This window comes from Macaca fascicularis, chromosome 3 (genome assembly GCF_037993035.2).
Source record: "Macaca fascicularis isolate 582-1 chromosome 3, T2T-MFA8v1.1".
NCBI lineage: Eukaryota > Metazoa > Chordata > Mammalia > Primates > Cercopithecidae > Macaca > Macaca fascicularis.
This window is the reverse complement of record NC_088377.1, coordinates 34,187,190-34,200,572: the sequence shown is the minus strand read 5'-3', so window position 1 is coordinate 34,200,572 and position 13,383 is coordinate 34,187,190. Positions and strand designations below refer to the sequence as shown.

The window sequence follows — 13,383 nt, the reverse complement described above, 5'->3', positions numbered from 1 at the left end:
CAAAATGTAGTGCTTATGCCACTGACTCTGATTGTAATTCAATTCTAAATTTACTCTGCTCTACTCGAAACAAAAATTCTGTGCCTAACGACACTCTCCACGCCTCGGCATGGATAACTGTTTTTGCAATTATCAGTCAGGAAGAGTCCCAAGTCCTTGCACCAATTCTAAATCAGGCAGCCTCGAAAGAGCCTGTGTTTCCACCACAGGGAGGAAGCCCCTTCCGGGAACCTACTACCAGGGCCAGCCAGTTGGCGGGGGCAGGGTGGGATGTATATGTACATGTGTACATGTGTATATGTATGTGCACGTGTGTGCGTGGATATGCACGTACGTGTGCACAGATGTGTATATGTGTACACGTGTGCGAGGCTATGCATGTACGCGTGTGTGCACAGATGTATGTGTATACACGTGTGCATGTGCATGCCTGTGAATATGTGTATGTGTTTGCGTATATGTGTGTGCTTTGCTCTGTCTTCTCCTTTACCGCATTCCAAGGATCGTACCTTCCAGAAACTGTCCCTGCCCACCTCTGCCTCCCTCTCTGGTGCACAGCAGGAAGGACTGGACCCTCCTGCGTCTCGGGGACGGCGTTCCTGCCCCACTGACACCTGAAGGGCCTTCCACTGGCTTCTCAGTGAGCACGTGGAGAACAATTTGCCACGCAGCGTGAGCTCCGTGTAGCATGAATTAGGCACATAGGCTGGACCCTCTTTAAGGAGCAGCATTTCCTCATCGGTGAGGAGAGCCCAGCCGAAATCGCCAGAGGCAAACAACCCACAGCTTAGCTTCTAGGTGCGACCAGCGCAGAAGCTCACCCCAGGCGGCTGGACGGAGAGGCACTGCCAGAGAACCACAGCACGCGTGGGATTCCACTCCCATCACCGGCGCGCAGACAGTGCGAGTTCAACAGAGAGTTCGTAAGCGGCCTCGTGTCTAACTTCCATATTTTTTTTTTTTTTTTTTTTGAGATGAAGTCTCGCTCTGTCCCCCAGGCTGGAGTGCAGTGGTGCAATCTCGGCTCACTGCAAGCTCCTCCTCCCAGGTTCACACCATTCTCCTGCCTCAGCCTCACAAGTAGCTGGGACCACAGGCGCCCGCTACCATGCCCGGCCGTAAGTGTTTTATATGTTAAAATTAACTCGTTTTCAGAGGCATAGTTTGCAAATACAGTTCCTCTTCTTTTTTCTGAGATAGAGTCTCACTCTGTCGCCCAGCCTGGAGTGCAGTGGCGCGATCTTGGCTCACTGCAAGTTCCACCTCCCGGGTTCACGCCATTCTCCCACCTCAGCCTCCCGAGTAGCTGGGACTACAGGTGCCCGCCACCACACCTGGCTAATTTTTTTTTTTTTTGTATTTTTAGTAGAGACGGGGTTTCACTGTGTTAGCCAGGATGGTCTCAATCTCCTGACCTCATGATCTGCCTGCCTCAGCCTCCCAAAGTGCTGGGATTACAGGCATGAGCCACCACGTCCAGCCTAAATTCCACATTTTAAAACAGATTAAGTTGTCCAGGTGTGGTGGCTCACCTCTGTAATCCCAGCACTTTGGGAGGCTGAGGCAGGCGGATCACCTGACGTTTGGAGTTCGAGACCAGCCTGGCCAACATGGCAAAACCCTGTCTCTACTAAAAATACAAAATTAGCTGGGCGTTGTGGCGCGTGCCTATAATCCCAGCTACTCGGGAGGCTGAGGCAGGAGAATCACTTGAACCTGGGAGGTGGCGGTTGCAGTGAGCCGAGACTGAGTCATTGAACTCCAGCCTGGGCAACAAGAGTGAAACTCTGTCTCCAAAAAAAAAAAGAAAGATGGAGCGTTCTCACACTGGCTTCACTCCATCAGAACAAACCTTGCTTGCAACTAACTTCTGTGCCTTTTCCAAACACGTGTGCTTTCCCTGTACAGCAACTGTGCATTGTGGGGGGACTGCAAGGGGGAGAATGCCGACCGGGAGGAACAGCAGCCCTGAGACTCACAGGCTTGGGTGGAGTCACGGTTCTGTGGGCGGGGATTTAACAGGGCACCAAATATCAACACCAGACACAAGAAACTGTTTTTTTTTTTTTTTAAACAGGGTCTCACTCTGTCACCCAGGCTGGAGTGCAGGGGCGTGGTCATAGCTCACCGCAGCCTCAACCTCCTGGACCCAAGTGATCCTCCCACCTCAGCCTCCAGAGCAGCTGGGATACAGATGCGCACCACCACACCCGGCGAATTTATTTTGTTTTTGTTAAAATATTTGTAGAGTCGGAGTCTTGCTGTGTTGCCCAGGTTGGTCTCCAACTCCTGGGCTCCAGTGATCCACCCTGGCCTCCCGAGTAGCTGGGATACAGGCGTGAGCCACCATGCCCAGCCAAGAAGCCGCTTTAATGCTGTATTTGACAGAGTACAACACTTCCCTCCAGGACTTGACCCTGGGCTACTTCAGTGCCTGGACTAGGCCAGGGAGGTGACATGGGAAGTAAGTTGAGGCTGCAAATCTCTCAGGGTATCTGATTTGGGCTGGGCATCTGATTGATTTGGGCTGTGCATCTGATTGATTTGGGCTGGGCATCTGATTGATTTGGGCTGGGCATCTGATTGATTTGGGCTGGGCATCTGATTGATTTGGGCTGGGTATCTGGTTGATTTGGGCTGCACATCTGATTTGGGCTATGCTTCACCTACTTTCTGTCCTCATCAGTGTGTATCTATTATTCACTTTTAAGAAGACACCCTGCAGACAGACTCAAGTGATGAAAACACCTGACCATGTGCAAGTGGAAGACACTCAGCCCCACGAGAGAGTGGTTTCCACACAGATGAAGCCCGAGGTGGGCCAGTGGCATGGCAGAGCAAGTGTGTTGGGGCCGGACCTGGGAGCCTCCACTCAGACTCAGCCAGACCTGCTGGGCTCTGCAGAGACACACATGGATGCCTGCAACATGGCCAGGGAGCAAATGTGGGAAGGGCAGGAGGCCACGCAGCAGGGGACCCTGTTCCCAGGTTGGAAATCATATGGAACCACGAAGACCTCGCCTCATCCGTGGCCCTTGTGCTGAGCTCTGTCTTGGTGAAATGATGAGCCCCTTATCCCACTGTTTCCAACATCCCCCAACCACCAGCAGTGCTGCCCAGGAACCCAGAGTTCAGTGCACCCTTGTGTGCACAGCCAAGGGAGGGGGGCGGACACCATCTAGCAGTGCACTGGACACTTTCAGAAGCCCACGGCCTTTTTAAAATAAAGCTGGTCAGAGGAGGGGAGAGGTCACTGCGAGGTACATGGGGGCTTCCCAGATGCTGAGGAGAGACGTGCTCTGCCTAGGACGCAGGGAAGTCCCAGATGCCTGGGACGTAGGAGTCCCAGCACAATGGGGAGATGCCTGCACCTTTCCAATGCGGCTGCCTGGGCTCAGAACGTCAAGAGCTGAAGCTTCCTTCAGGTTCAGAAGCCCCTTTCCTACCCAACAAGCGCTCGCCTCCTGGCGCTCCCTCTGCCTCGGTCACTCACCATGTGGAGGGTAATGGGGTGGGGTGGGAGGGGCAAAGTCCAGCTTGTCCTTCAGGTCCTCCTCATTCTCCTTCTGCCACTGCAGGCCAACGTCTTCCCAGAGGCTGACAGCCAGCTGCCTGTGGCACAACAGATGGACAACAGCGGCTCAGGGCAGGGCACGCAGGGGAGGGCACGCAGGGGAGGGCACACAGGGAAGGGCCCTGCAAGTTCCCAGAGATGCCCAGGAGGTCGCAGGGCTGTGCCAGGACACGGGTCGCCTAAAGACCCCATCACATGAGAGTGGGAAGCTCCCTAACCCCAGAAAAGGTGGACCAGAAATCCCGTTCATCTTGTGAGCACTCTACGGACAGTACACCAAGTGGGCCGTCTGATCTCTGTCCATTACTCAGTCAAATGCTAAAAAGATGTGAAATGACGTTTACAAAACCAGAGGTCTTCTGTACGGCACATCACCTCAGAGCACAGGGACGAAGGGACACGAGCAGGTTTCTGTGACAGATTCTGAGCGAAGAGAAACCACCACTGCTGTACACGACTGTTTAGGAAGCAGGGCCCGCGGCTGCTGGCTGGACGCCTGCCCACGTACCTGACCTCGGGCACCTCATCGCTGAGGCTGCTGAGCAGCAGAGGGATGAGCTTGTGGAAGAAGGAGTAGCGGTCGCGCAGACGCAGCAGCCAGCCGCCTACCACAGAGGCCACCGCCCGCCGGACCTGTGCACGAGAGGAAGGGATAAGGATTCGTGTAGGCAAAGGGGATGCTGGAGTTGATGCCACAGCACAGCTCTGAGTGCCGCTATGCAGGCGCTGCCTGATGCAGAGGCACGGCCAGGTCCTGGGCCACCTACCACCACCTGGATGCCATCCCCAAGGCAGAGGTGCATGGCCGGGGTCCTGGGCGCCACCAAGTCTGGGTCCCAGCCAGCTCTGCCAGTCCCCCCCGGCTGGGCCAGAGAGGAATGCTGCTGTCCTGCAGCCTCACACACAAGTCCCCCGTGCCCCGGCCTGGTCCTATTGGCGAGAGCAGGCTCCTAGCTGCTGCCTGAGCTGCGCCGCGTGTTCAGTGTTCTGCATGAAAACCTCCTGGCCAGGCTGTGTCTGTCTCACCCTGGGTGCTCAGTGAGCCAGGGCTACAGCACGTATGGTGCACTATGGCCAGACCTCAAAGGCATCTGGTCCCAGAGCCCAGGGACTCAGGAGGAAACCAGCAAGGTCCCTGGTTCTGCTGCTGGGTGTCTGAAAAGGCGGCACGAGGGCCTCTGCCTACCTTGCCTACGCAGGCAGAAGAAACCAGCTTACCAGACACCAAGTGCCCTAGCCAAGCTCCCAAAGGGCAGTGCCTGAGACGGGGACCAGCACCAACACTCCTCAAAGGGAACTGGGAATAGCCAAGAAGAAGCTGGGTGAGGAAGTGGTGTGGCTGAAGCCAGCTATAGACTGATCCAGGGAGCTCTGGGGTGTGAACGAGCTTCAGAGTCATCCCCTGTGAGGCCAGGGGCCGACTCTGTGGTGCCATCAGTGCCTGGCTGGGCTGTGGGGCGCAGGACCCTCCTCCCTCCTGACACTTTGGATGAAGCATCTCCGCACAGCCATGCACCATTAGCAATAGCACTCACAGTCACGCGTAGGTGCAGGGGACCCGAGCAGCAGCTGTACCCATGGCGTGGTCGCTCACTGGGACTCGGAGGAGGGGTTGCTCCGCCCGGGCTCCAACAAGGCCTAGAGCCAAGCAGATCGCATCTAGGATCTGTCCCTGCCAGCCTGGGACCCGGGCCCTGGCCTGACCGCTCTGAAGTTCATTCCCACCTGGAAAATGGATAGGAATGACTGACAGGGCTCGTCACTGAGGTCCTGTGAGGGGTAGACAAGTTCACACAAGGAGGGGCCCAACGCGCCTGACTCCCGCTCCCTGTGTGGTAAGCACAGGCGACTCTTGGCGTGCGAGCAGCAGGGAAGCGTGTGTTGGGGACACAGCATAGGGGACACAGGAATGCGTGGTGCATTTGCGGGGGTTATTAACTGACACAGGGCCTTACTAGCAACCACAAATACAAGTACCCATATAACAACTGAGAAACCCAAATCAGCTCCATGGCCACTCCACCACCCGGTTAGAGAGTCACCACAGAACAAGCTGTCACTGTTGTCTTCACACATGGCGCTGGCGGGTCTCGAGCAGAGATGCCCCAGGGTTTAATGTAGTCAACAGGCACCACTCATGGCCGCACCTGCCACGACGCTAATCCATGTGAGTGGCAAACTCCAAGCTCAGCCTGTGCCATGTGCTGAGATGCTAGAAAGCCTGTCGGGCAGAGGGCGTGACTGAGACAAGCCAGACTGCAGCCAGTACCGAGCCCAAACACATGCGATGGGGCCCTCTCCAGGAGACGGGCAGGCATCCAGGGCCACACGGCAAGGCCTGAGCACACTCTGCCCCAGGCCAGCAGCCGGGGAGCAGTCTGAACTCGCTGGGTCGGCCTCGCTGCTTTCTCCTCCCTGACCTCCTGCACCTGTGCCAGGGTCTCTGCAGGGCCCTGCCCAGGACGGCCGCCTGTCCGTTGGAACCCACAGATCGGCTTCTTTTGTAGAAAGGAGCTTCCAACATCTCACCTCATAGCAAGGGCAGCTGCAGGGTAGGATTTGGGGCTGCTCCTGAGTCTCATGGACTGCCACCACCTTTTCTATCAGTCTCGACTTAGTATCATAAGAAATCTGCAAATTCTAATTAGCATGAGACGGATTATCCCTTTTCTTTTAGTTCAAAAACAACACTGAATACCTCACTGCCATGTAACAGTTTAACAAAGCAGGATGTTTTTCAATTTTTTTCCTAAAAAGCAAAATAAATGAATTAGAAGCCTTCGCAAGAAGGATGGGTACAAACAAGCCCAGACTGCAAAAATGACAGTAAATACCTAGCGACATTGACCGACAGCCACAAGCATCAGGAGCATCCAGGAAAACATGATCTCACCAAGTGAACTAAATAAGGCACCAGTGACCAATCCTGGCGTGACAGGGATAGGTGACCCTTCAGACAGAAAACTCAAAATAGCTGTTTGAGGACGCCCAGCAAAATCCAAGATAACATGGAGAAGGAATTCAGAATCCTATCAGAGAAATTAACAAAGAGACTGAAATAATTAAAAAGCATCAGGCAGAAATTCTGGAGTTGAAAAAAGCGATTGGCATACTGAAGAATGCATCGGAGCCTCTTAACAGCAGAACTGACTAAGCAGAAGAAAGAACTAGTGAGCAGCTTGAAGATGGGCTATTTGAAAACACACAGAGACAAAAGAAAAAAGAATAGAAAGAATGAGGCACATGTACAGGATCTAGAAAATAGCCTCAAAGGGGCAAATCTAAGAGTTCCTGGCCTTCAAGAGCAGGTAGAGAGAGAGAAATCGGGGTAGAACGTTTGCTCAAAGGGATAATATCAAAGACTTTTCCAAACCTAGAAAAATATACCAGCACTCAAGTACAAGAAGGCTACAGAACACCAACCAGATTTAACCCAATAAAACTACCTCAAGACATTTAACAATCAAACTCCTAAAGATCGAGGATGAAGAAAGGGTTCTAAAAGTAGCAAGAGAAAAAAAACCAACAAATCACATACAACGCAGCTCCAGTACGCCCGGCAACGACCTCTCAGAGGAGCCCTCACTGGCCAGGAGACAGTGGCGTGGCATATTTAAAGTGCTCAAGGAGAGTAAACTTTCACCCTCGTATATCCAGTGAAAAATCCTTCAAACATGAGGGAGATAGACTTTCCCCGACAAACAAAAGCTGAATTTTCATCAACATCAGACCTGTCCTACAAGAAATGTTAAAGAGTCTTCTTCAATCTGAAAAATAAGGATGCTGAGCAGCAATAACACATCATCTAAAAGGATACAACTCACTGGGAACAGTAAGCATGCAGAAAAACACAGACTGTTGTAACACTGTAACTGTGGGGTGTAAACTCTTCACACCTTGCCTAGAAAGACTAAAAGATGAGCCCATGAAAAATAACTAGCTGGCTGGGCGCGGTGGCTCACACCTGTAATCCCAGTACTTTGGGAGGCCGAGGCGGGCAGATCACCTGAGCTCAGGAGTTCGAGACAAGCCTGGCCAATATGGTGAAACCCCGACTCTACTAAAAAATACAAAAATTAGCCAGGTGTGGTGGTGGATGCCTGTAATCCCAGTTACTCAGCAGGGTGAGGCAGGAGAATCGCTTGAACCTGGGAGGTGGAGGTTGCAGTGAGCCGAGATGGCACCATTACACTCCAGCCTAGGTGACAGAGCAAGACTCCATCTCAAAAATAAAGCAATAAAAATAAATAAATGAATAAAAATAACTACAATGACTTTTCAAGACAAAGTTATAAAAACAACAAGAAGTTAAAAAGCAGAGGGGATAAAATTAAACTGTAGCGTTTCTATTCATTTTTTCTTTGCTGCTGGTTTGTTTTTACAATCAGTGTTCAGTTGCCATCAGTTTAAAATAATGGGTTATGTTATTTGCAAGCCTCCTGGTAACTTCAAATAAAAAACCCTACAACAGATACACAAAAAACAAAAAGAAATTAAAACATACGGAAAAAAAACAGAGAAAATCATCTTCATAAAAAGGAAGACAAGAAGGCAAGAAGGAAGAGCAGCCCACAAAACAACCAGAAAACAACAAAACGACAGGAGTAAGTCCTTACTTATCAATAACAACATTGAATGTAAGCAGACTAAACTCTCCATTCAAAAGACAGAGTGGCTGGATGGGTAAGAAAACCAGGACCCAGCTATCTGTTGCTGACAAGAAACACACGTCACCAAAAAGGCACACGTAGGTTGAAAATAAAGGGATGCAAAAAGATATTCTGTACAAATGGAAACCAAAAAAAGAGCAGGGATAGCTATACTTAGACAAAACAGATTTCAAGACGAAAACTATATTAAGAGACAAAGGTCATCATATAATGATAAAGGGGTCAACTCAGCAAGAGGACATAACTTTAAATATATATTCACCCAACACTGGAATATCCAGATATATAAACCAAATATTGTCTGTTGAGACAGACTCCAACACAGTAACAGCTAGAGGCTTCAACGCCCCACTTCCAGTATTAGACAAATAATCCAGAGACAAAATCAACAAAGAAACATCGGACTTAATCTGCGCTATAGACCTAATGTACCTAATAGATATTTATAGAACGCTGCATCAAACAGCTACATAATACACATTCTTCTCCTCAGCACATGGATCATTCTCAAGGATAGACCATATGTTAGGCCACGAAACAAGCCTTAAAACAGGACACTGAAATTAATAACAAGAACTTTGGAAACTATACAAATACATGGAAATTAAATAATATGCTCCTGAATGACCAGTGGGTCAATGACAAAATTAAGAAGGAAATTTAAAACATTCTTAAATGAAAATGGAAACACAATATGCCAAAACAACAAAAGCAGCACTAGGAGGCAAGTGTATAGCAATCAGCACCTACAGCCAAAAAGCAGGCAACTTCAAAGAGCAACCTAATGCTGTGTCGAAAAGAACTAGGAAAGCAAGAGCAAACCAAACCCAAAGTTAGTAGAAGAAATAAGAGCAGAAATAAATGAAATCGAAACAAAAAAATACAAAAGACAAACAAAATGAAAAGTTAGCTTTTTGAACAGATAAGCAAAATCGACACACCTTTAACCAGACTAAGAAAAAGATCCAAGTAAATAAAATCAGATCAAAAAGGGGACATTACACAACTGATACTACAGAAATTCAAAGCATCATTAGAGACTGTGATCAACTACACCATAACAACATTGTGAGCAGCGACACCATGAGCAATGACACTGTGAGCAGCTACACCATGAGCAACTAGCATACGAGCAACCACACCATAAGCAACTACAATATAAGCAACGACACAGTGAACAACTATACCATGAGCAACTACACTGTGAGCACTGACACCATGAGCAACTACACCGTGAGCATCGACACCGTGAGCAACTGCACCGTGAGCACCGACACTGTGAGCACCGACACTGTGAGCACCGGCACCGTGAGCAACTGCACTGTGAGCACCGACACCGTGAGCAACTGCACTGTGAGCAACTGCACCGTGAGCACCTGCACCGTGAGCACTGACACCATGAGCAACTGCACCGTGAGCAACTGCACTGTGAGCACCGACACCATGAGCAACTGCACCATGAGCACCGACACCGTGAGCAATTACACTGTGAGCAACTATACCGTGAGTACCTGCACCGTGAGCAACTGCACCGTGAGCAACTGCACCGTGAGCACCGGCACCGTGAGCAACTGCACCGTGAGCACCGTCACCGTGAGCAACTGCACCGTGAGCAACTGCACCGTGAGCACCTGCGCCGTGAGCACCGATACCATGAGCAACTGCACTGTGAGCACCGACACCATGAGCAACTACACCATGAGCAACTATACCGTGAGCACCGACACCGTGAGCACCCGCACCGTGAGCACCGACACCATGAGCAACTGCACCGTGAGCAACTGCACCGTGAGCACCGACACCATGAGCAACTGAACCGTGAGCACCGACACCGTGAGCAGCTGCACCGTGAGCAACTGCACCGTGAGCACCGACACTGTGAGCACCGACACTGTGAGCAACTGCACTGTGAGCACCGCCACCGTGAACAACTGCACCGTGAGCACCGCCACCATGAGCACCGCCACAGTGAGCACCTGCACCGTGAGCACCGCCACCGTGAGCACCGGCACCGTGAGCACCAACACCGTGAGCAACTGCACCGTGAGCACCGGCACCGTGAGCACCGGCACCGTGAGCACCGACACCGTGAGCACCGACACCGTGAGCAACTGCACCGTGAGCAACTGCACCGTGAGCACCGACACCATGAGCAACTGCACCGTGAGCACCGGCACCATGAGCACCGACACCATGAGCAACTGCACCGTGAGCACCGACACCGTGAGCAACTGCACCGTGAGCAGCTGCACCATGAGCACCGACACCATGAGCAGCTGCACCGTGAGCAGCTGCACCATGAGCACCGGCACCGTGAGCACCAACACCGTGAGCACCGACACCGTGAGCAACTGCACCATGAGCACCGACACCGTGAGCACCGGCACCGTGAGCACCGGCACCGTGAGCAGCTGCACCGTGAGCAGCTGCACCGTGAGCACCTGCACCGTGAGCAACTACACCATGAGCAACTATATGCCAACAAATTGGAAAACCTAGAAACAATGGATCAATTCCTAGACACATACAACCTACCAAGATTCAATCATAAAGAAATCCGAACCTCGAACAGACCAGTAACAAGTAATGATATTGAAGCTGCAATGAAAAGCCACCCAGCAAAGAAAAGCCTGGGACCCAGTACTTCACTGCCAAATTTTATCAAACATTTAAAGAACTAAGGTCACCCCTACTCAAACTATTCCAAGAAATAGAAGAGAAAAGAATACCTCCAAGCTTAATTTATGAGGACAGTACTACCCTGATACCAGAACCAGACAAAGATGCGATCGAAAAAGAAAACTACAGGACAATATCCCTGAAGAATACAGATGCAAAATTTCCTCAACAAGACAGTGTTTCAACAGCACATTAGAAAGATCATTCATCATGACCAAGTGGGATTTATTCCAGGTATACAAGGATGGCTCAACATACACAAATCCACCAATGTGACACATCATATTAGCAGAATGAAGGACAAGAACTATGTGATTATTTCAATTGATGCAGAAAAAGCATAAAATTCAACATCCCTTCATGATAAAAATCCTCAAAAAACTGGGTATAGAAGGAAAATACCTCAGCACAAAAAAAGCCATATACGAGACTCACAGCTAGTATCACACTGAATAGGGATAAAACTCAAAGGCTTTCTTCTAAATCTGGAGCAAGACAAGGATGCTCGCTTTCACCACTGTTAGTCAACACAGTACTGGAAGCACTAGCTAGAACGATCAGAGAAGAGAAATAAAGAGAATCTAAATTGAAAAGCAAGAGAATTATCCTTGTTTGCAGATGATATAATCTTACATTTGGAAAAACCTGAAGACTCCACACACAAAAAAAATTAGAACAGATAAATTCAGTAAAGTTGCAGGATACAAAAATCACCAAACAAAAACCAGTAGCATTTCTACATGCCAACAGTGAACAAATCTGAAAAAGAAATCAAGAAAGTAATTCCATTTACAATAGCTACAAACAAAATAAGATACCTAGGAATTAACTTAACCAAAGAAGTGAAAGATCTCTACAATGAAAACTACAAAACACTGATGTGAGAAAATTGAAGAAGACACACACAAAAAATGGTAACATACTCCATGTTCATGGACTGGAAGAATCAATACTGTTAAAATGTCAAAACCACCCAAAGCAATCTACAGACTCAGTGTAATCCCTATCAAAATACCAATGACATTCTCCACAGAAACAGAAAAAATAATCCTAAAATTTATATGGAACCTCAAAAGACCCTGAAGAGCCAAAGTCATCCTGAGCAAAAAACATGACAAAAACAAACAAACAAAAAACCGGAGGGATCACATTACCTGACTTCAATTTATACTACAGAGCTACAGCGACCAAAACAGCATGGCACTGGCATAAAAAATTTATACTACAGAACTACAGCAATCAAAACAGCATGGCACTGGCATAAAAACAGACACACAGACCGAAGGAAGAGAATAGAGAACTCAGAAATTAAATCCATACACTTACAGTGAACTTATTTTGACAAAGGTGCTAAGGACATACCTTGGGGAAAGGGCAGTTTCTTCAATAAATGGTGCTGGGAAAACTAGATATCCATATGCAGAAGAATGAAACTGGACCCCTGTCTCTCGCCATGTACAAAAGTCAAATCAAAATGGATTAAAGACCTCAATCTAAGACTTCAAACTATGAAACCACTACAAGAAAACATTGCGGAAACTCTCTGGGATATGGTCTGGACAAAGGTTTCTTGAGTAAAATGCCCAAAGCACAGGCCACCAAAGAAGGAATGGGCAAATGGGATCATACCAAGTTAAAAAGCTTCTGCACAGCAAAGAAAACCATCAACAGTGAGGAGACGACCCACAGGATGGGAGAAAACAGCTGCATAAATACCCATCGGAAAAGGGACTCACAACCAGAATCCATAAGGTGCTCAAACTCAATAGAAAAAAAATCTAATAACCCGATTTAAAAATGGACAGATCTGAATAGACATTTATCAAAAGAAGGCATACAAATGCCAAACAGGTACTTGGCAGGAACGTGACAAATACTCATCTCTGAAAAGCTGTCCATGCAGCCCCAGCCTCTCCTGTAACATCCGATGTTCCTGGAAGGTCCTCTTGACAAGAACAGGTCTGGTGGTCTCACCAGCAGCACACATCGAACAGGAAAACTGCAGCAAAGCTGAGCAGCTGCCGACTGCAGGCCTGGCAACAACCAGGGCACCCTTGCAGGGCGAAGTCCATAAGCCACCCACCTAAGGGCGGCACAGGGCAGTTTGTTCAGGGCCTGCTTCACAACTGCACGGCCATACGTCTGTCCTGCCTGCCTCGCCGGCGTTCTGGATGCCGTCAGTGTCCTGGCTGGGAGCTCCAGTCATGTGTACGTGGGGAGATGCAGTAGCCCCTGGCACACTGGGACACCCCCCTTTCCACAACTTCAGACACCACTGTCCCGGGGCCTAAGGCTCCAGGGCGGCTAGACCACCCACGTCCTGACCTTGCTCTGAGGCTCACCTGGCTGAGCTATCTGAGTGAGCTCTGAGGCCTCCGAGCCTCGTAAGGAGGAGATGAAGTTATTTCTGGGCCCTTCCAGTGAAGTTGAGTGATTTAAGCCTAGTCTAGCAGGCTGCTG

General features: G+C 49.6%; 1 protein-coding gene across 4 annotated transcripts in view; it reads right to left on the bottom strand.

Moving 5' to 3' along the window:
- Positions 1–13,383, bottom strand: part of DNAAF5 (dynein axonemal assembly factor 5) — a 54,064-nt gene that overhangs the window by 35,423 nt on the left and 5,258 nt on the right. For 3 of the 4 annotated variants that reach the window (XR_012432140.1, XR_012432141.1, XM_045389828.3), the window contains exons 3-4: positions 4,083–4,207; positions 3,494–3,612 (exon numbers count right to left, since the gene is read on the bottom strand). The exons of the other annotated variant lie outside the window; for it this stretch is intronic. Coding sequence is in view for 1 of the 3 variants with exons in the window: in XM_045389828.3 (XP_045245763.2) it covers positions 3,494–3,612; positions 4,083–4,207 (244 nt within the window). In the remaining 2 variants the exon portion in view is untranslated. The remainder of the gene's footprint in view (positions 1–3,493; positions 3,613–4,082; positions 4,208–13,383) is intronic. 4 annotated transcript variants of the gene reach the window in all.